This window comes from Oncorhynchus kisutch, linkage group LG25 (genome assembly GCF_002021735.2).
Source record: "Oncorhynchus kisutch isolate 150728-3 linkage group LG25, Okis_V2, whole genome shotgun sequence".
NCBI lineage: Eukaryota > Metazoa > Chordata > Actinopteri > Salmoniformes > Salmonidae > Oncorhynchus > Oncorhynchus kisutch.
In genome coordinates, this window is record NC_034198.2 from 9856959 (window position 1) to 9880987 (window position 24029).

At 41.6% G+C, this 24029-nt stretch overlaps 2 protein-coding genes and 1 long non-coding RNA gene across 4 annotated transcripts in view; all 3 read left to right on the forward strand.

The window, feature by feature from the left end:
- Positions 1–4162: 4162 nt before the first annotated feature.
- On the forward strand, positions 4163–6146 carry LOC109869893 (putative protein PTGES3L). The gene is made up of 7 exons (XM_020460176.2): positions 4163–4292; positions 4401–4514; positions 4859–4925; positions 5099–5200; positions 5525–5614; positions 5706–5768; positions 5898–6146. Exons 1-7 carry the CDS (start codon positions 4252–4254, stop codon positions 5904–5906), a joined length of 486 nt encoding a protein of 161 aa, XP_020315765.1. The 5' UTR covers positions 4163–4251; the 3' UTR covers positions 5907–6146.
- Positions 6147–8788: 2642 nt separating this feature from the next.
- Positions 8789–24029, forward strand: part of LOC109869958 (formin-like protein 1) — a 58718-nt gene continuing 43477 nt past the window's right edge. For both annotated transcript variants that reach the window (XM_031804882.1, XM_031804883.1), the window contains exon 1: positions 8789–9582. In XM_031804882.1, coding sequence (XP_031660742.1) covers positions 9424–9582 — 159 coding nt within the window. In that variant the 5' untranslated portion in view covers positions 8789–9423. The remainder of the gene's footprint in view (positions 9583–24029) is intronic.
- On the forward strand, positions 14131–22891 carry LOC109869882 (uncharacterized). Its single transcript, XR_002252072.2, has 3 exons — positions 14131–14261; positions 21945–22086; positions 22435–22891. It is a non-coding gene; the product is annotated as an uncharacterized LOC109869882 (long non-coding RNA).

The window sequence follows — 24029 nt, forward strand, 5'->3', positions numbered from 1 at the left end:
GCAGGATAATTTTACTGCAATGAAGGAAATGTCAAACTTGTAGTGAATTTGAGGTCTAAAAAGTTTCTGAAGCTTGTAATTTCCACTTAGAAATTTCGGACTTGATTTTCCTTACGAAAAATGTGTCAAAACTTACAAAAATGTCCATTAATTATAGTTCACATATTAAATCTCTTGTTGCTGCTCGATTACTTTCCTACTGTAGCAAACTGTCTCAAATGAATATCCTATATCTGTTTCATGCATCAAAAAGACAGATATGAATGAACCAGCGCCCACTTGTGGCTGTTCGGCTACAAAACATTACCAGGACTAGGCTACATTACATTTCTTGAAGCAGAAAAACAGAGCAAATGCACACATCTAACTGCGATTAGGCTACTGCATGCATAAAGTTGTAAATGAAAAATCTGACATATTCTTAATTTCAATGTGCAGTCACTACTCACAAAATGGCATTGGATGAGCATGTGCGTTGGGACGTTAAACACAACTAGACCCATGTCTGTTCGGTCTGGCTGGCTTGATTTATTGTGCGGCTACCGTGCTTTTTGATTGACATTTCTTCACGGCATTGAAAGACTAGACATTGTGTAAGAAATGTCACACTCTGCCTGTCAACAACTAGCTAGCTAACTGAACTAGGCTACACACAAAAAGAGGACAAGTTACTGTAAGAACGTTAGCTAGCTAGCTAGCTCATGCTAACTGTAGTCTAATGTTGGCTTGTTACTTTTCAGCTAGCACCTTTTCAGCTAGCAAGCTCCTGACTGTGCCAAGTCTTAAAAAAAGCACAAGGCAAACGAACATTATGTTACTCTCTCTCAAACCTCTTACATGTAAAAGTCCTTTTGACACTGAAATGCCATATTTAAAGCTGCAATATGTAACTTTTTGGGCGACCCGACTAAATTGACATAGAACTGTCAGTTATAGATCTGCCATTCTCATTGAAAGCAAGTCTAAGAAGTGGTAGATCTGTGCTATGTGCACTATTTCTATTCTTCCTGCGCTTAAGTAGAATTTCAGCATTTTTACTTTCGGTTTTGTACACAAGCTTCAAACAGCTGAAAATACAATATTTTTTGTTATGGAAAATATATTTCACCGCAGTTTAGACAGTACAATGATTCTTTACACTATACTTGCTTGTTTTGTCACATAAACTGAAATTAGGCGAACTATTAGAAATTTAGCAACATGCAAATGACGGAGTGATTTCTGCGTATTGCACCTTTTTAAAGAAATATAATGTCATAAATCCAAGGTACACTCAGTAGCTCTATTTTAGATCCCTGTAATATGGATGTGTTTACTAAATTAACTGTTCTATGCAGTAGCTCAATAGCCAGAACTGCGTTCTTTCGGCAGCAAAGAAACAAAAGCAACAGTAGCTAGTATTTCCGATTTCAGGTTCTGCCTGTTAGAGTTGCGTACATTCAAATCTGGTATCAGGATAATTATAACAATGAGTCACCGATTTTATGCTATGTATTTTTTATTAGCTAAGTAATAAATGGCAAATGCAACTTTCGTATATACGGGCTCACTGTAATACCACGCAGGGCAGAACAGGGAACTGACAAGACGTATGTAAAAACAGTATTCTTTATACTGTGATAGACATAGTTCCAACCCGTCTGTTGCCTATCACAGTAGAGACTGGGCGTGGTTTAAACTTGCTCAGCCTATTGCAGGCGCTCAGGCGGGTCCTCGTCTCTTGGCGCTTCTTTGATAGATGTAACTTGCTTGTGAAGAACATCCAGGCGCTCATGCTCCATACCGTTATCTCGCACCTGGCTCCTGTTATCTAACAAAAGACCGCTTGTTCTCGCAACACCCCGCTCTGAATGTGCCCCCCTCCCAACTCATTGAACAGTTCCTGTCTCCATGCTTCTCTGTATTTTTCCATCATGAGAAAGTCCCATGGCCCTGATACTTTTAACAATGTTTCAAGTCAGCTATGTTGCATAACACATACATACATCCACACAAGCCAACAGCAGATAATATTCAATCATATATATGATAATAGCTATAATGTAAAATACAGGATCCAACATGCCTTCTAAATAAAAGCCTCTGAAAGACTTTTCAAGCGAAAATGGGTTATACCAGGAATATGAGATTTTACTTTTGAAGATAGCCGACACCTACAGGTTAAACTCAAATAAAGCATACTACCTAAACATTTGGGTCCTGTCTAATGTTTTCTGCAAGCGGTTCAATTGCCATTGCAAACAGGAGGGGGGAGAGAGGACATCCCTATCTTGTGTCCTGTTCTAAAGTATTTTAATTCAATAGTGTATTATATGTGTATATTTTTGCTTTAAGATATTTTATAATATTTTTATTAGATGTATTATTTCAGCTGGAAAGTTTTGAATAGAAAAGGCCATTTAAGACAGTCTAATGTATTTTCGGCAACAACAGCCATTCAATCTATATCTTGTTTTTTAGCTTTATTGTATTCAACTGAATCATGTTCTTGTATTCGTTTGTAAGTGTATATTTGTAATACACCCTGTTTGATTGATATGTGTCAAGTCTGGTAAAACTTTTGCCATTTTGTTGCTTAGGAGCTTTGTTATTTTATTGTCACAATTTATTAAACGTATGAGTCTGTAATACGTAGGGGACTCTACAGCTTTTCCCTGTTTTAATATAACTGAAATAGCTGTTTGATACATGGACCTAGGAACCACTGAATTGAGTGACATGTGTGTTGTCATTTGTGTAAATAGGTGTGCTACTTTTTCCCAAAATATGAAATAGTATTCTATAAGAAAGCTGTCCAGTCCTGGTGCCTTTCTAATATTTAGGTTTATTTGCCATTAGAATGTAACAGGTATTGGTATACATGAATACATGAATACAAAACTAAACTTATTTGCAGATGATCTCCTGATACACCTGACCAATTTTGAAAACTCAATGCCCCCGCTTGCTAAAGTATATTTTCAGAGAACTCTACAATCTCAGGATGTAAAATTTATGTTGAAAAAGAACAACTCATGATCTGCTGTAGGTCCTTTAAGTGGACCACAAAAAAATACCAAATACTTAGGATGCTTGATAAGTGACAACAAACAAATATATAAAGATAACTTTAGCCCATTACTCAACATTATGAAAGCAGACCTAATTAAATGGAACAATCGTACCATAAATTTGACAGGTAGAGTAGACCTCTTCAGAATGGCATGGCTCCGAAGGTTGTTATGCTTATTCTCAGTCATACCAACTACTCCACCAAATAAATCATTTAAAAAAGTATACTCAGTCATAAGACTTTATATGGGCAAATGAAACTCACAGAATAAAAAAGGAACATTTTACATCTTCCTAAGTCTGAGGGTGGTTTTAACCTTCCAGACTTGGAGTTGTATCAACTCTCCACCCAGGGCTTTTACTTTCTACATGTAGTTAAATACACTGAAGAGGAACAACGGGTACATATTGAAGATGCATGCGCATGTTCATCCCCAATCTTTTCACGTGTCTATTTTCAAAGGATAAAACTACGAACATTTACAACTTCATAGTTGAGAACACTATATGAAAGAAAATGTAACTTATTCTACAAAAACTAGTATCACAATATCACAGATATAAAATGGTGCCGTGATGATGCAGGCGTCTGAGATGTGTGTGTGAGCATGTGGGCCTGGGCAGGGGTAATGTAGTTGATTTTTGTGGGATGTCGTTTGTCTGTTGTATTGTATTGTATTGTTGACTAAAATAAAATATTGAAAACCAGAGATTAAGCAGCTTTCAGTTTCTGTCTTTCTTCTGGCAAGCTTTTCATCTCCCTCCCCCATCAATCAATCACATGTATTTATAAAGCCCTTTTTTTTTTTTACATCAACAGATGTCACAAAGTGCTATACAGAAACCCAGTCTAAAATCCCAAACAGCAAGCAAAAAAAATAGTCTATTGAAGAAGTTTGATAATTTTATTTTTTTACCAAATCTTTAAAAAAATCTTTAAATGGCATGAGTTCACAGAAGGTGGGATGGTCCTGGAGTGAAAACTGAAAATGTCCCTTCTTTCCAGAGAGTTCCATTACAGCCTATAGGGAAAGGGGGGAGAGATATGTAGCCCGAGCAGCTGATAACAACTGATCTAAAAATAGTGCAGGGCCTAACAGATGGGCTGCTAACTATTCTGAGTAGGCTACTTGTTCTGTCAGTCAACCACAAAAGAACTATAAATGTCCAAGAGCATATTATCTCCCTAGAATCAACAAGATGGCTATGCTACCGAAAAATCTTCCCAGGCCAGAGGACTGGTATGTACTGTATTGCTGTGAAGCTTTTTTCTCATTTGACAGATTACATCTACAAATGCAATATAACAAAATGTTCATTATGTTTTCTCTGCTTCTAACTAACAATAGTCAAGGAGCACAGGCTCTATGGTATGACCAGAAAAAATATGTCATCATTAATTTCATGGTGCAAAACCCCAAGGATGTTGAGGTTGATATTCAGGATACCTTTATAGTTTTAAGGTGAGTTTGATTCATTTGTAACCCTGAAGTGTGCATGATCTAGAAAATTCTTAGTCTAAATAAATAGTGTACAAATAGTGTGTGCGAGAGAGAGAGAGAGAGAGAGAAAGAGAGAGAGAGAGAGAGAGAGAGAGAGAGAGAGAGAGAGTGCATTTGTGTATGTGAGGTTGGGGGGAGGGGGAGGGTTGGGCAACTATTCTAATGTGCATTGATTTATTAAGCAGGCCTGTATTACCACTCTATAATGGCTGCTCTGACGCATAGGATATGTTGTTATTGCCAAATGTTTCATTATAACCTACGTTTTATAATGTTGTTTGTGTCTGGATTTGTGTCCATGACAGTTGTAAAGATGTCGATGACAACAGCGTCTACAATCACATTTATTTCTATGACAAAGTCATCAAATTTGTAAGTATTCATATTTCTCTGTCATATCAAAGTTAATTTGATTCTCACAATTAACATAGATAACAGCTGTAAAGATGTATAAATATGCAGCATGCTTGAATGTTCAGCACGGTAATGTATTAAAAAAATGGATCCACACTGCTAAAAGTAAGCTTTGTATATTTATCTAACAGGACTCCCAAGTGAAGGTCCATGACCGCAGCATCCACATCTTGATTAGGAAGGCTAAAGAAAATGTAGCATGGCCTCGTCTTCAGAAAGATGCCGATCTCAAGGTACTGGAACATTTGATCTTCCACTTAGAAGAGTGAAGAGCAGTGTAAGGGTAGACTAATGCTTCATGTGTTAAAGGTAGACTCAGCAATATGACGTCATCAAGAACAGTGGGGTGACGAAGGCAATTTGTGCCCTCCCCTTGGGCCATGCTCACACTGGAAAGAGCCAATAGACTTGGTTGATTCGAAGGTTGTTACTGTTGACTACTGAAAGCAGAAAGTCATCATGCTACACTGTGGTAGTCATATTGCAGGGTCTACCTTCTAACTGACAATATGCGTATCAACATGCTCTCTCTCCCAACATTATTCTGTCCCTTGTAGCCAAATTGGATGGCTGTAGACTTTGATAACTGGAGAGACTGGGAGAATGAAGAGGACGAGGGAATGGCGGAGTACGAGCAATATTTTGACGTACGTGTAACTGCCAAATGGGCTTATCCAATGTCTATGTTTGAAGGTTGGCACATCAGTGTGGCTTTAATGAATGGTTTTCCATTTTTAGATGATTCAGGATATGGGGAACAAGAAAGAAGGGCCACCTGCGATGGATGATCTGGATGATCTGGTTAGTACAGCAAGAATCCACCTCCAATTCGCATTTCACAACAATCATTAGAGACATATTACCCCTGACTTGTCAGCATGTAAAGTAAGTGAGGAAGTTTATCGAATGAGTTGTTTTCTCTCTCCACAGAGTGATTGAATACTTTTCTGAAGAGAGCTTTCCTCTGCATTGGAAAGCTTGATGTGCATTGAAAATCGCTGATGAAGACTAATCAAAGATCACGCCATGTTGATGGATTTGTGTATTTGTTGATGATTGCTGTGAATGCGATGTGGATTAATATATTGAATTGCTAGGTATTTTTCCTGGTACTGTTGTCTGTGTCATTGGCAGTACTATCTATTGAATGTTATTTATTAAATCAACATTTGGCGTTTATATTTTTATTCAGTATATTTAAGAGGTTACATATCAGAAAAGTAGTAAAGTAAAATGTTGGGACCATGTTTCATGAGCTGAAATAAAATAATAAAAATAAAAGATCCCAGAAATGTTCCATTAACACAAAAAGCGAATTTCTCTCAAATGTTGTTCACAAATTTGTTTAAATCCCTGTTCGTGAGCATTTCTCCTTTACCAAGATAATCCAGCCACCTCACAGGTGTGGCATATCAAGAAGCTGATTAAACAGCATGATCATTTCACAGGTGCACCTTGTGCTGTGGACAATAAAAGGCAACTCTAAAATGTGCAGTTGTGTCACACAACACAATACCATAGATTTGTCAAGTTTTGAGGGAGCTTGCAATTGACATGCTGACTGCAGGAATATCCACCAGAGCTGTTTCCAGAGAATTTCATGTTAATTTCTCAATCATAAGCCACCTCCAATGTCGTTTTAGAGAATTTGGCCTCACAACTGCAGACCATGTGTAACCACGCCAGCCCACACATGCAAGATGGTCTGTGACAACCCATCCGGACAGCTGGTGAAACTGTGGGTCAGCACAATAGAAGAATTTCGGCACCAACTGTCAGAAACCGTCTCAGGGAAGCTCATCTGCGTGCTCGTCGTCCTCACCAGGGTCTTGACCTGACTGCTGTTCGGCGTCGTAATCGACTTCAGTGTGCAAATGTTCACCATTTGATGGCCACTGGCACGGTAAAGAAGTGTGCTCTTCACATATGAATCCTGGTTTCAACTGTGCCGGGTAGATGGCAGACCGCGTGTATGGCGTCGTGTGGGTGAGCGGTTTGCTGATGTCAACGTTGTGAACAGAGTGCCCCATGGTGGTGGTGGGGTTATGGTATGAACACAATTGCATTTTATCGATGGCAATTTGAATGCACAGAGATACTGTGGTGAGATCCTGAGGCCCATTGTCGTGCCATTCTTCTACAGCCATCACCTCATGTTTCAGCATGATAATGCATGGCCCCATGTTGCAAGGAACTGTACACAATTCCTGGAAGCTCAAAATGACCCAATTCTTCCATGGCCTACATACTCACCAGACCTGTCACCCATTGAGCATGTTTGGGATACTATTTTTTTCCTCTTTGCATCCTCATATTGAGGTTCAAATCATACAGATATCTACACATTTACAGTAAAAACTGAAAATCAGTCACATTTTCAGACCCAGATGTCAGTGTAATTGCAAGAAAATATAGGACCGGTAAGTAGCAGCGTGATCTAAACGGTTTAAATGATCTACTTGAAAATGTTTAGAAAGTACGAGTGCAATTAGAACACTCTTGTCTTTGACATGACCATTCTATGGTTGGTTTGATCATGTGACGATGTATCCCATCACAATGTAGTGTCTTGCCAATACCAGTAGGTGGCACCCTTACAGTGTGAATGCTAAAGTGTTTTTGTTTTTTTATGGTCCTTTTCATATACAAGCACAACCCATCAAGGGCTTATAACACCACCATGGCTTATTGGTATTAGCCAGACATTGTTGTATTGTTCATAAGTAAGTAACAATACACGGGCAACCAGCTGTTTTGCACTTTAAAGCAGTCTGAAAACTCTTAACAAATAATTATTTTTTATAATTCATCCTGTTGCCCAAAATGATTCTATAACTTACTATTCATAATATCATTGTTTCCTTATGTACTAGGGTGCAATACTACATTATATGGCCTTGGTTTTATGTAGATCTCCTGTGCTGATCCGGTGTGGTAAGGCCTACAGGTATCAACATTACCCTCATTACTTATTAAAGCCTTGCTTCCAGGTAATGCACCTTTCAGGAAAACACCATTCGATATATTGGTAAATCAGGTCCAAATGCCTGGATTATTAACTGCCCTATGCCCTACTCTGAGCAGTGCCTAGTACAGTTATGTCACTGCTATAGAACTTTTGAGTCTGATTAAATCCCTGATCCTGTTTTGCAGCCCGCTTTAGATCACGTCTCAACGTGGGGTTGTTTTTGTAGACTTTGGGCATTATGAGATTTCCAATGATGTAATGAGCTAGTTTGAATAAGACTTTGATCCACGTTAGATGTGGTTCAACAAGCTGTAGAAGTTATGCCGTACCTCCACTCTACCTCTGGCAAGGCAGGCTTCAATTAATTACTGCGACAGAACATTCCCGTATAGCCATGTTATTCAGCTCGCACGTAAACAAACATTTCATATGCAATTTAATAGAAGTTTATACAGGACTGTAACCGTTTGGTAATGTTAAACAATCAATGATGGAATTGTAGCACCCACCGTTAGACATCTGCATTGAAGACAACTGTTTGTCATCCAATTGAACGATGGTTTCTCTCCATCTCTTCCTCTGCCTCCTTCCCTCTGTCTTTGTCATAAAACACACTACCCACTGGGCACAGACGTCCATTCAATGTTGATTCAACATAATTTAATTGAAATGACGTGGAAACAACGTTGATTCAACCAGTGTGTGCCCAGTGGGTAGTCTGGTTTTGAGAAGTTGACCTGAACAGAAAGGCACTAGGACCCAGGAAACCCCATCACTTCTCCACTCCTTCCCTCTCTCTGAAGAGCTGCATATGCTGATGTTGCCTCCCCTCTCTGTCTGTCCCTGTTTCAGATTATAGAGAAGTTGGCTGTGGACCTATGCCTCCTCTCTCCTCCTCCGATATGGCTGCCAGGAGACCGGTTAGCCCCAGCATCGTGTGTGGACACCAGTCAGAAGAGAGTGGCCCCCACCTCCTATCTTTAAGTCCCCCATCTCTCTTGGCCAGCTACTGCTGTCACTAAGGAACTAGGCTACTCTCTGCATAGTAGGAGTTTTTGCACCTCTCCTTCACAGGACGACACAGGAGCTCTACCTTTTGAATTTGAGTCTTCTCTGTCTCACGCTCATACTCTCCTGTCACCTCCCTATTTCTCTCTCCATCTCTCGAGGGTTGTTCATGTCGCACAGGGACCTTGCTTACAGGTCTGACACTTTTTCGTTGTTGCTTTAGAGTAATTTTGTATCACCCTGTCTGAGAGGATGAAGGAGCAGGAACATTGGAGAAGATGATACTTTGGGCTGGCCTGCTCCCCTGGGGTTAAGGAAATTGTCAATGGTCGCCACTCAATGCCACATAGAGCCTCAACTCAACGGGAGAAGTAGTGGAAGAATACGTTTGGTTCACCACAACATTTGAGTTCCAGTGCTGTCTTAGCCCGTGGAAGTAGCTGTGGAGTACCTGGGTCTGTGCATCTGGGACAGATAATCATGGGCAATGCCGCTGGGAGCATGGATGTGCCACCGGGGAAGGAGGTGAAGACGGTGTCAGCCCCCCCAGGCTCAGGGGCCCCCCAGAAACAGGCGGCAGGCCCCAAACTCCCCATGCCTGCCGAGGAGGAGTTAGAGGAGCGCTTCAATGCAGTGCTGGTGAGTCTGATTGCGGATGACACACACAGGGCCCAGAATAAGGAGCCTGTGATGGCACACATACAATTTTACACACTCCCATACAGAAGCAAGCAAAACGATACAAAGAAACAAAGAACACTAAACATTTTGAAAACGTGCACATCCCCAGGACAGGCTTATCAAAGAGCAGGGTACATAATGTGACTGTGGAAGGACAAATAAGTCCTTTATTATCTGGTTTACAATAGTATTGAGTACATTGTATGGTCATTTGGGGATGGATAAAGGGGAAGTTCTGATCCATATTTGCAGTGGGTAAGGTATAATAAAAGTTAAACATTAAACAAATATAACCCCACCTGGACTGTGAGCCTGTGACACACGGTTCATTTTTTTGTTCAAGTTTGTAGATCAAAGATATTCATGATTCCCCTAATCCCAATGACTTGTACAATTTCACTTTTATAACTTCAGTTGTTTGATCTACAGTAGTGTTAAAACGTTAGGCAAGCCACATTTTAATAGACGGCATTCACCGTAGTAGCATTAACAGAAAACCCATCCATTCACTTCCTAACACAAATATTTCCTTGTACTCGATGACAAATCCTCAACAGAACCAATCGCAAGTTGGGAATTCCTCGACTCCATAACTTAATGTTCCTGTGACTCCCTTTACTGGGCCCATTTGTCCTCGGTTTGCGAAAACCTATTATAGGCCAAACAACTCGTGGTCATGTTGACAGCCAAAAACCAATTGAGAAACAGTGGCTCAGCTACATTTGATGTTGCTCAGGGGTATCAGTGCCATGGTATACCATTAAATGCATTCTTGTTTTTAGTCTTGCACAACTCTTTATCTCCTTGGTCCATACCTATTTGTTTTGCCCTGTAGAGTTGCATCATAGATATAGAAACAAATAGATGGTGAAAGAGAAGAGAGCTACCTGACTATGTGTCCTTCGAGAAGCTTTCTATGTCACTTTAAAACACTTATAGACTAACTTGACTTTTTCCATAGAAATTACATTAGTGAGATGTGCACAAACAAACTACTCTGCTGTGTCAATGTGCAATTGCAGCTACCAGATGACACTTATATGCATACTATGATGTTAATTCATGTCAGTCTCATGGCTCATTTTACTCAGTCAAAATCAATGTGTACTCCTGTAATTGAAAGCAATCTAGAATGTGGACTTGATTGCTGATTACTTACTGTACAATAACGATATCTGAAAATGGTGTTATTGTGAGGAAGGTGTTACATACACAGGAAGTCAGGAAACAGGTGCAGAAGGTGGAGTTTAATAAAGAACAGATACAAAACATGTGTACAGAACCTGAGAGAAAAACAGTAACACCTAGTGACTGAAAACTGAGGGCTAAATAAAGGGAGCGTAATCAAAGAGGGAATGACAACCAGGTATGCATAATGATGGGGAACAGGTGTGCGTAATAATGAAGCCAGGACCACTGTTTAGTAGATTGGTGACTAAGAGCACCGGAAGGAGGGAGCAGGAGTTTGAGACGATAGGTTACCTCATTGACCCTGTGGAGGACCTTGAAGGGCCCCACAAACCGGGGGCTCAGCTTCCGGCAGGACAGGCGGAGCGGGAGGTTCCTGGTGGGGAGCCATACGCGACCACCAGCATGGAACACTGGGGCCTCACTGCAGTGGCAGTCCGCCAGATCCTTCTGATGGTGGACGACACACTGGAGCCTCACGTGGACGGTGTGCCACACCTCCACTGCGCACTGGAACCACTCATCCACTGCAGGGGCCTCGGTCTGGCTCGGAGTCCATGGAGCCAGGGCCGGTTGATATCCCAGGACGCACTGGAAGGGAGTCAGCCTGGTGGAGTGTCGAAGTGAGTTCTGGTCATATTCCACCCAGGGAAGAACAAGCCCACTCACCTTTCCGGTCCTGGCAGTGACTTCTTAGGAACCTCCCCAGCTCCTGGATGGTCCGATGCTGGTACCCGAAGGTGAGGGTGACCGTGACCCCTAGCTTTTCCATAAAGGCTTTCCAGATCCTCGGAAGGCCATAGTCCCGGAAGACCTGCTGGTCTAGTGCCTCAGCGACCTGGAGAGCTGTGGGGAGACCAGAGAGGAATAAACCAGCATGATTTAGAAAATCTGTCCACAACCACCAGAATGGTCGTGAAACTGTCAGAGGGGAGATCGGTAACAAAGTCAATGGACAGATGAGATCAGGGATGCTGAGGCACGGGAAGGGGAAGGAGCTTCCCTGCTGGAGCGTTAGTTTAAGCACACACAGAACAGTTGATGTAACGAATAACATCCTGCGCCAAGGTGGGCCACCAATAATTCTCAGAGAGATTGAATGGTACGGGTGATACCAGGATGTCCAGTGACAACAGCTGTGTGTGCACAGGTCAACAGCCGCTCCCTTATCCCTGTGGGAACGTAGATCCGTTCAGGAGGACAGGTAGTGGGTAACAGGTTCATGGAAGATCACATGACTGTCCCTCTGCTCTCGTGGATCCCAAGATAGCAGTGTCTGGTACGTCCTGAAGCCCTCCTTGACCACAATAGGGACAGAGCCCCAGCTGTTTCAGTCTACGTCGTTCAGCCGCAGGGAGGCGTGTGACCCTTACCTCCATAGGCTCAGGCTCTGATACAGAGTGGTCACTGAGGGAGGTAGAGAAGTGATGAGGGTACCGACACTCCCGAAGTAGGTTATCCAGACGGATGGCCATCACAATGAGTGCGTCCAACGAGAGGTTGTCATCTCGACAAGCCAGTTCCGTCTGGACCTCCTCGCGCAGTCCTCTTCTGAATAGTGTACGGAGTGCCGGCTCATTCCATACACTGGATGCTGCTACAGTCCGGAAGGTGAGCGCGTACTCGGCAGCGGTCTGGTCTTCCTGCCGTAATTGGAATAAATCAAATCAAAGTTTGTCACGTGAGCCGAATACAACAGGTGTAGTAAAGTGAAGTTAAAGGCTTACTTACAGGCTCTAACCTATAGTGCAAAAAAGGATGTTAGGTGAACAATAGGCAAGTAAAGAAATAAAACCGTAAAAAGACAGGCGATATACAGTAGCGAGGCCACATAGACACCGGTTAGTCAGGCTGATTGAGGTAGTATGTACATGTAGATATGGTTAAAGTAGCGTAAAAGAGGGGTTGGCGGGACACAATGCAGTTAGCCCGGTTAGCCAATGTGCAGGAGAACTGGTTGGTCGTATGTACATGAATGTATAGTTAAAGTGACTATGCATATATGATAAAGAGTAGCAGCAGCATAAGAGGGTTTGGGAGGGGGCACACAATGCAAATAGTCCGGGTAGCCGCTTGATTACCTGTTCAGGAGTCTTATGGCTTGGGAATAAAACTGTTGAGAACCCTTTTTGTCCTAGACTTGCCACTCCGGTACCAGTTGCCATGCGATAGTAGAGAGAACAGTCTATAACTGTGGTGGCTGGGGTCTTTGACAATTTTTAGGGCCTTCCTCCGACACCGCCTGGTGTAGAGTTCCTGGATGGCAGGCAGCTTAGCCCCAGTGATGTACTGGGCCGCACGCACTACCCTCTGTAGTGCCTTGCAGTCAGAGGCCGAGCAATTGCCATATCAGGCAGTGACGCAACCATGCTCTCGATGTTGCAGCTGTAGAACCTTTGAGGATTTCAGGACCCATGCCAAATCTTTTTAGTTTCCTGAGGGGGAAATAGGCTTTGTCGTGCCCTCAATAGGCTCTATAACCCCCCTCCAGTGGATGATCGAAAATGGCTCTGATCAGTGCCATGAACCCCTCATTCACATACAGCTCCTCCTCTCTCCCAGATGGCCGTAGCCCACTCCAATCCTGCCCAGTCAGCAGAGAAATAAGCGTGGCAACCTTGGACCTCTCAGTGGTGGGAGCACCCATCTGGTGCACAAAAGAGGGACCACTGGACAGGTAACACTGACCTGGGTGGACTGCTGAGTAGACTGGTGGCAGGGTATCCTCCGCTAGATCAAGGCAACGCCTCTTGGGCATGTTCGAGACGTTGAAGACTGCGAAGAACCTCTTCCATTGCCTTTCCCAGTTGCGCCAGCTGGTCGTGGTATTGACGAAGTAGCTATCCCTGCACATCAAACATCTGGGGCCCGATTACCTGCTGTTTCCATTTGTTGAGGCTGAATTCTGTAACGTACACACTGGGAGTCAGAAAGCAAGTGGTGAGTTTAATAAGAAACAGACCATAGCCCACTATACTAACCACAAGTAGCATGCATGCATGCATATATATATATATATGCATGCATGCATATATATATATATATATATGCATGCATATATATATATATATATATATGCATGCATATATACATATATGCATGCATGCATATATACATATATATATATATATATATGCATGCATGCATATATACATATATTATATATATATATATATATATATATATATATATACATACATGAAACACATAGTTAATTCTGCCTGGGGAATGGAACTAAGGGAGTGACATATATAGGGGAGGTAATCAGTGAAGTGATGGAGTCCAGGTGTGCCTAAAGATGAAGCTCAGGTGCGCGTGATGATGAATGCCAGGTGAGCGTAATGATGACTGCCAGGTGCGCGTAATGATGAATGCCAGGACCGGTGGTTAGTAAACCAGCATGTTGAACACCGGAGGGGAGGAGCTGGAGTAGATGTGACAATAGCTCGGTATGTTTCATCATTACATTTACATTTAGACTGACTGTAGATACATTCTATTATGGTTCTGTTGGAAGCCTATTGGTTTTCGTGGTTGTAAATGGAACTGTGTATTGGAAACCTGTTAATGCTAGGCTGGCATTGCTTAAATGATTACGTGGGTCGACTTTTATTTCCCAGAAGTAGATTGTGCCATATAACAACGTGTTGTGGAACTCATGATTTGGCAAGACAGCTGTATCTCACTGTAGTAGGCTGTAGGCTATGCTATGGTTGTTTGGATATCCATTCCCCTTTTTTTCACTGCGTTGGTTTACTGTTAATGGAACTAGCTTACATGTACTTGTAACCGAAAGGTTGCAAGATCAAATCCCCGAGCTGACAAGGTAAACATCTGTTGTTCTGCCCCTGAACAAGGCAGTTAACCCACTGTTCCTAAGCCGTCATTGAAAATAAGAATTTGTTTTTAACTGACTTTCCTAGTTAAATAAAGGTATATATAAAAATATATATATTTAGATGATGTCTTTATTGATCTGATATTTTGTTTACTAGGCCTTCTACTTGATACCTCTATTTTGTTCTGTTTGCATTCACTTGTTCACATTTGAGGTTTTGTCTATATTCTAAGACAAATTGCTATTCAGTATTTTTGTCTGCATGCATTAATAACTAGGCTAATACTTTCAGCATTTAGTTTGCATTATTTTGGTGTTGACATCTGTGTGTACGGCTGCATTCACATAGGGTAATTAATCTATTAAACAGCCTATCATTCTTGTAGCCTATATTCATTACCAAAACTGACTTGCTTTAGTGTAAGGCGCTGTCCATTGTGCTGATACAGTGGAGATGGGCTACAGACTTTGCACCAACAGGACTGTCACTTCAAGAAACCGCCAAAATTGGGCCCCCTCTCCGATTTCAACTGCTCCCTTAGTCACTTTATCCTTGTGTCAGGTCTAATTAGTTGGGAATAGCGAGCATACTTGGCTGCTATCTTGTTTGTGCTTATTAGATACAAGTGTCAAGGCCAACAGTTTCCACATAACTTATACTATAGCTAGCTTCCTTTGTATGTAGCTTGCCTCTTATCTGACTGGTAGTTAGCTACTAGCACTGTTGATGCGCAACCCAAGTGCTTTGGTCAGGTTTTAGAACTCTCAGATTTGGCTGAAAATATGTTGGCATTGTCAGAAATGCTACAAAAAGGTAGCACATAGTTGGTTCTTAATGGACAGAAATGTGAGTGATAAATTATACATTTTATAAAAACTGTTGCACCTACAAACGCATTAAGTCTAAATGGATCCAAGTCTAATGGTCACCTTATGGACGCTGTTGCCTTGTTTTAATCCGACGACTGGAATTTGACCTAGGTTTGGACAAAAAAATTGTCTGACGACCCTAATGCTAACAACCCTGTCAAAAATCCGGTATATTGGTTCTCAGTAATGGACGGACCATGACGAGAGACGTGTGTTGTGTAACTCCATTCAACTTTATTTGCGAATTTTCATAGACATTTGTGTCATATTAGCTTAGATATGATGGTAGGGAAATCTGAATTTAACATTGAGCTTCAACCAATGCATATACTATTGTGGGGGCTATCACCTCCATAATAATTACCTGAGTCATACCACCACATGAGGATGAGATGTTGGCTTAAGTATGTTAGCCAAGTGTCTCACCATGTGGGAGAGATGCCTACACTGCTTCCTATCTGAATGAAAATATAACTTTTTTCTTTATTTAGTTATTTTTGGGGGTTTGTTGTAACAATATTCACAATATTGCTGAGCCTACTTCTATCCTCTCCGAACTCCACAAGTGTATTAGGCTTTGGAGAGAGGTACAGTGGGGAGAACAAGTATTTGATACACTGCCGATTTTGCAGGTTTTCCTACACAAAGCATGTATAGGTATGTAATTTTTATCATAGGTACACTACACAAAACAAAAATCCAGACAATCACATTGTATGATTTTTAAGTAATTAATTTGCATTTTATTGCATGACATAAGTATTTGATCACCTACCAACCAGTAAGAATTTCGGCTCTCACAGACCTGTTAGTTTTTCTTTAAGAAGCCCTCCTGTTCTCCACTGATTACCTGTATTAACTGCACCTGTTTGAACTCGTTACCTGTATAAAAGACACCTGTCCACACACTCTAACAGACTCCAACCTCTCCACAATGGCCAAGAAAAGAGAGCTGTGTAAGGACTTCAGGGGTAAAATTGTAGACCTGCACAAGGCTGGGATGGGCTACAGGACAATAGGCAAGCAGCTTGGTGAGAAGGCAACAACTGTTGGCGCAATTATTAGAAAATGGAAGAAGTTCAAGATGACGGTCAATCACCCTCGGTCTGGGGCTCCATGCAAGATCTCACCTCATAGGGCATCAATGATCATGAGGAAGGTGAGGGATCAGCCCAGAACTACACGGCAGGACCTGGTCAATGACCTGAAGAGAGCTGGGACCACAGTCTCAAAGAAAACCATTAGTAACACACTACGCCGTCATGGATTAAAATCCTGCAGCGCAAGGTCCCCCTGCTCAAGCCAGCGCATGTCCAGGCCCGTCTGAAGTTTGCCAATGACCATCTGGATGATCCAGAGGAGGAATGGGAGAAGGCCATGTGGTCTGATGAGACAAACAGAGCCTTTTGGTCTAAACTCCGCTCGCCGTGTTTGGAGGAAGAAGAAGGATGAGTACAACCCCAAGAACACCATCCCAACCGTGAAGCATGGAGGTGGAAACATCATTCTTTGGGGATACTTTTCTGCAAAGGGGACAGGACGACTGCACCGTTTTGAGGGGAGGATGGATGGGGCCATGTATCGCGAGCTCTTGGCCAACAACCTCCTTCCCTCAGTAAGAGCATTGAAGATGGGTCGTGGCTAGGTCTTCCAGCATGACAAAGACCCAAAACACACAGCCAGGGCAACTAAGGAGTGGCTCCGTAGAAGCATCTCAAGGTCCTGGAGGTGCCTAGCCAGTCTCCAGACCTGAACCCAATAGAACATCTTTGGAGGGAGCTGAAAGTCCGTATTGCCCAGCGACAGCCCCAAAACCTGAAGGATCTGGAGAAGGTCTGTATGGAGGAGTGGGCCAATATCCCTGCTGCAGTGTGTAAACCTGGTCAAGAACTACAGGAAACGTATGATCTCTGTAATTGCAAACAAAGGTTTCTGTACCAAATATTAAGTTCTGCTTTTCTGATATATCAAATACTTACGTCATGCAATAAAATGCTAATTAATTACTTACAAATCATACAATGTGATTTTCTGGATTTTTGTTTTAGATTCTTCTCACAGTTGAAGTGTACCTATGATAAACATTACAGACCTCTACATGCTTTGTAAGCAGGAAAACCTGCAAAATCGGCAGTGTATCAAATACTTGTTGGGGTGGCAGGGTAGCCTAGTGGTTAGAGTGTTGGACTAGTAACCGGAAGGTTGCAAGTTCAAATCCCCGAGCTGACAAGATACAAATCTGTCATTCTGCCCCTGAACAGGCAGTTAACCCACTGTTCCTAGGCCGTCATTGAAAATAAGAATTTGTTCTTAACTGACTTGCCTAGTAAAATAAAATAAATAAAATTGTTCACCCCACTGTAGACACGTTGACAGAAGCTCAGAACTATGTAGGTGGAACTAGACTATACTCTTAACTACAGATGTAGAATCTTACTTTGACACAGTTTGCTACAGCATGAAATAATTCTGCAGCAACAGGAAATGTGAATTATGTGGATTATAATTCATTAACATTTTTGTAGGGATTGATACATTTTTCTGAAGAGAAAATCAAGTCTGAAATTTCATAGTGGAAATTAAACTTCAGAAGCCTTTTTAACCTCATACACATGTTTCCATTGCAGGAAAGTTCTCCTTAAAACAGGGTGATCAAATGAAAATCAAATGCAGTGGTGTAAAGTACTTAAAATAAGGAATTTAAAATGATTTATACTTTAACTTTTGATACCTAAGTATATTTTAGCAATTACATTTACTTTTGATACTTAAGTATATTTAGAACCAAATACTTTTAGACTTTTACTCAGTAGTATTTTACTAGGTGACTTATTTTTACTTGAGTAACTTTCTATTAAGGTATCTACTGTATACATTTACTCAAGTATGGCAATTTGGTACTTTTTCCTCCACTGATCGTATGTGGTTCTTGCCCATTGGTCTCTGTCAACCTTGTTTGATTTGCTAGGGTAAAGCTATTTGTTTGCTCATTTGGATTCATTTACATGCATGCCTAACACATCTATCTACTACACTCAGTTCCAATGAAGACTATTTGTAGGCTACACTGAGAACTCATCCATAAACCTAGCTCGTGCACAGACAACTCCCAACCCCACTTTGCTCTGTAATTGAATATGACTCCAATCAAATGAAAGAGTCGACGTTATAGAACACCGTTGTCTGGTCATTAATAAAAGTCCATAATTTACATAAGTTGCTACATAAGGTAGTTGAATAAATGCATTGTATTGCTCAAAAACTCATACCTTAGATATAAACAGATTTCTACTAAAGTTTAAATCATGTGGTGAGTATAGTCAATGTTATCGCTCCATACATGATTGAATTGCTACTGTATATGATTTTCGGACAGTGTACTCTATCCCTACACTTCATGTCTAATGAATTTGTTTCCATGGTTCAGGAAAAGGGAGGAATAGGGGGGCCAGCTCCTGTAGGGCAGTAGCGGGACGCGTGCGTGTTCTTGAGAAATCGAACACGGGTCTGGAGTGAGATCTGGAGTTCAGACTTGTTGTTGTAATGAATCAACTTGGCAGTGGTCAAGGCTTAAGGGCTTGGGCATACATCCGGTGCCAGCTGCTGTGCTGTCAAATCACGCTGCACCTCCCTGTGTCTCTGTCTTTGTATGTGTCTGTGTTTGTGTGTGTACAGAAAATGTGAGTACTAAGTATACGGTATGTTTTGCATCTAACATGTATCAACATGCCTGCTTGTGTTCGTAAATTCATGTTTGTACATAAGGTGCACATGACCACATTCTGCTGTGGTATGGGACTGTTCCTTTTTTTGCTACATCACTCTATCGTAGGGAGCAGTAAAGATAGATCATCCCTACCACACACACCCTTACCAAACGCCCCCGGGCCCACCCCCATCTTCAATCTAATGCTCAGTGTGCATAGCAAATCTCAGATGGGCCAGACGTCCTACTCCAACTGTCTAGCAAGCAGGCTGGTTGGTTGGTGTGCAGGGATCCCTCTACAGTGGGTGATCTCTGCTACAGAGAAAGACATTAAAGGGAAATGCCACCGCCGCTCGATTTCACTGCATATGCCCATTAATATGTTATTCATTTATCATACACTACTGTTCAAAAGTTTGGGGTCACTTAGAAATGTCCTTGTTTTTGAAAGAAAAACACTTTTTTTGTCCATTAAAATAACATCAAATTGATCAGAAATACAGTGTAGACATTGTTAATGACCATTGTAGCTGGAAATGGCTGATTCTTAATGGAATATCTACAGAGGCCCATTATCAGCAACCATCACTCCTGTGTTCTAATGACACGTTAGCTAATCCAAGTTTATCATTTTAAAAGGCTAATTGATCATTAGAAAACCCTTTTGCAATTATCTTAGCACAGCTGGAAACTGTTTTTCTGATTAAAGAAGCAATAAAACTGGCCTTGAGACTAGTTGTGTATCTGGAGCATCAGCATTTGTGGGTTCGATTACAGGCTCAAAATGTCCAGAAACAAAGACTTTCTTCTGACACTCGTCAGTCTATTATTGTTCTGAGAAATGAAGGCTATTCCATGTGAGAAATTGCCAAGAAACTGAAGATCTCGTACAAAGCTGTGTACTACTTCCTTCACAGAACAGCGCAAACTGGCTCTAACCAGCCTTCTAAGCAGAGTTCCTCTGCCCAGTGTCTGTGTTCTTTTGCCCATCTTAATCTTTTATTTGTATTGGCCAGTTTGAGATATGGCTTTTTCTTTGCAACTCTGCCTAGAAGGCCAACATTCTGGAGTCGCCTCTTCACTGTTGACGTTGAGACTGGTGTTTCGCGGGTACTATTTAATGAAGCTGCCAGTTGAGGACTTGTGATGCGTCTGTTTCTCAAACTAGACACTCTAACGTACTTGTTCTCTTGCTCAGTTGTGCACCTGGGCCTCGCACTCCTCTTTCTATTCTGGTTAGGGCCAGTTTGTGCTGTGAAGGGAGTAGTATACAGCTTTGTACCAGATCTTCAGTTTCTTGGCAGTTGCTCTCATGGAATAGGCTTCATTTCTCAGAACAAGAATAGACTGATGAGTTTCAGAAGGAAGGTCTTTGTGATGCTCCAGATACTCAACTAGTCTAAAGAAGGCCAGTTTTATTGCTTCTTTAATCAGAAAAAGGTTTCAGCTCTACTAACATAATTGCAAAAGGGTTATCTAATGATCAATTAGCCAATTAAAATGATAAACTTGGATTAGCTAACACATCGTGCCATTGGAACATGGGCCTCTTTACGCCTATGTGGATATTCCATAAAAAAATCTGCCGTTTCCAGCTACAATAGTAATTTACAACATTAATGTCTACACTGTATTTTATGTTATTTCAATTAAAAAATAAAAATAATTTCAAAAACAAGGACATTTCAAAGTGACCCCAAATTTTGAACAGTAGTGTGTGTCATAAAAATCCAGAATTTTCTCACCACATGCAAATACGAGTGTTTCTGCATCTCGCCTTTAGAAACTGGCCATCTACATTTCCACGGGACATCTACATTTACCACGATATCCATTTCAGGACGTAGTACCACATCAGTTGATGTGGGGAAATATCAAAATGTCTGTGTTTGTAGCCAGCACTTCCATCCATAGGATTTTGAAACTGGTTGCCAGGTCAACGAAAGTTAAAGTGATGCTATTCCATACATTTTCCACTTAACTTCCAAGAGGAAGGCATACAATCAGCCAATCAAGCTGAGGTAACGTGGCTAATAAGGTTACCTAGCTAACTAGGTAGAGAACTACATTTGTTTATCTAAATCCAAATCTAGCTAGCTAGCTTTCATAATACGCTGTCTAGACATTCGAAAGCAAGTCAATGTAATTAGCCAGCTGCTATGTGATTTGATTTGCAACTTTGCAAGCTAATGTTAGCTTCATTAGGTTTTGTTATCTACAGCCTACCGGACTGTATCTAAACGCTAGCTAGCTAACCAACTACCACAGAGGCTAACGTGCTCTATTTAGAGTCCGATCCCATCAACATCTGCAGCGGCGTCGGCATCAGGCTCAGCACCAGGAACTCACCTTTGCTAAATATTTCCATAACTCCATGATGCGCAAATAAATATACTGGAGCTAGGCATACATATGGTCTCTGTCTGGTTGTCATAGTTGGTGTGTTTACAAGTAACGTTATGCTTCAACTTGTACTGAAGTTTTCGCTGTATTGTGGAGGCTTAGTTGAAGTCTAAATTGGAGAAAAGGAGCTGTTAAGTATGGGTGGCTGACTGGTGTCTGTTAGGGATGGGTATTGTGTGTGTGTGTGTATGAAGATTAGTATGCATGATCTATTGACATGAGGAGGCTGGGTGGATGTCGTACCTCGTTGAGTATGTATTAATGGTGACAAAGCAGTCAAATTTGGCCAATCACGGACTACTGTGTGTCCTACAGACTAATCTTGCTGCTGATAACAAGGACCGTGACACCAGCTTTGGTAGTACAGAGCCTGCACTATTTGGATGAAAGCTTTCAGCCGGGAACAAGCTCAAGCTCAACGTCGTCTGACTCTGAAACAAGCCAGGGCAGCCAAAAGGTATTTATAAAACAATACCCTCTTGAGAAAACAGAATCACAAACACACTAAACTGTCTACAAGTCAAGTGATCCTTGCAGACAGTTCTTTGGCATGGGGAATAAGGGATGTTTGTATACTTTTCTAGCCTATTCACTCTATTGTTGGCAGTGCTTGTCTACTCAACAGCACAACTGTAGGTGCTCATACACAACAATACACAACTAGAAGTCTACAAGTCAAGCCCTCTCAAACTTTTCACATCTTTGTTAACTGTCCATCTCAATGACCCAAATTGACTCTGAGTGTAACAAAACACATACCAGTACACAGGAACTTTTTTTTTGTTTAACGTCTTTGTCTTTCCAGGAGACTTGCAGTACAAACAAATCTTCTGCAAGAGGTCAAAACAGTGGGTGGTGAAGGTGTACAAGCCTAGAACCCACCTCTTCATTCAGGGAGAGGCTTGTCCACCTGGCTGTGGCGTGCAGAAAGGACCAGACGGTTGTCTACAAGGAGCCAGAGTCACAGCGCCCTAAACCTAACATTTCTGCCAACATCACCACAGCACCAAAGCCTGCTAAACCAGCTGCCATTATCCAACACAAGAAGAGGTGCACCAGCTGAAGAGCATTCTGGAACCTGCCTGGAACATTCAGTCAGAGTTGTTGTAGAATAATATAGAATACCTAGTATGCTCACAACTGCATTGTGGTATAGATATGGCTAGTTCCAATGGTGTTTTATATAATATGTTTTACAAGTGTACTGACAAGTGATCAAATGATTCCAGCTGCATCAGAAACCAATAAAGTGTCGACTTCAACCTCTGGATCATTTCATTGTGATATTCATGCCTTTGCATGTTGATAAACTAGCTACAATCCTACTGCCAAAGCAATACAGGGAGTTGGGTGTATCATTTAAACTTGAATTTGTTGGCAAGTAAACATGTTTCAATAAAAACAGTAGTCTAGTCTGTCACTATAGCAACTAAGTATACAACAACTTATTTGCTCTGGAGACCAAGGTGAGTTTACACCGCAGTATGCAGGAACAGTCATTTAAATTTTTACCTTTTTACCTTTAATTTTTTCATGCCAATGTATGACATATAAGTCAAAAAAATATACTACTAGCGCCGATGATAAATACAACATTTTTTTTTTAAAGGAAATACTTGCATGTGGTGTGTTTGGGTGGAGCAGTGACGTGTTCGCAGTCACGTTGATATAAGTGGAGGTTGTTGTTATGGGACCCTTCATATCTTTTTTTTTTTGTATCCAAGTAGTTTTGTCTGTGAAAGAAAGATACAAAATGCTATTAGACATTCATGGACAATCGTGATGATGTTTAATATGAGACATTAACATGTTAGCTAGCTACAACACACGGGTATAGTTACTCCAAGACTAATATGAGTCATAAAGTCCTTCCTTTACTCTTGATCATCATCTAAACATTTCAACAGTTTTGCTCCTGATGACATGGACTGAGGTTAGCTAGGCTAGTTAGCTAAAATGTTAAGACTACAGTACATTTTAGGTATTGCAAACATAGCTAGCTTAACAAAATTGTACTGTACTAAACAGCACCGCTTTGTGTTAAAAGATAGCTTATTTTGCGAGCTAGCTAAACAGCTAACTCGTTTGTCATTTGCCGTCCTGGTCTTCCTGGTCTAGGATGCCACCACAGCTTGCTGGTCCCGCAATTATTTTCCTCTAGGCATGCGTCCCCCGAAACATGACCCGCCAGACCACACTTCTTAACACCTGCCTGCCCGCTTAACCCGGAAGCCAGCCGCACCAATGGGTCAGAGGAAACACTGTTCAACTGATGACCGAGGTCAGCCTGCAGGTGCCCGGCTTGCAACAAGAAGTTGCTAGAGCACAATAAGCCAAGTAAAGCCCCCCCCCCCTGCCAAACCCTCCCCTAACCCGGACGATGTTGGGCCAATTGTGCGC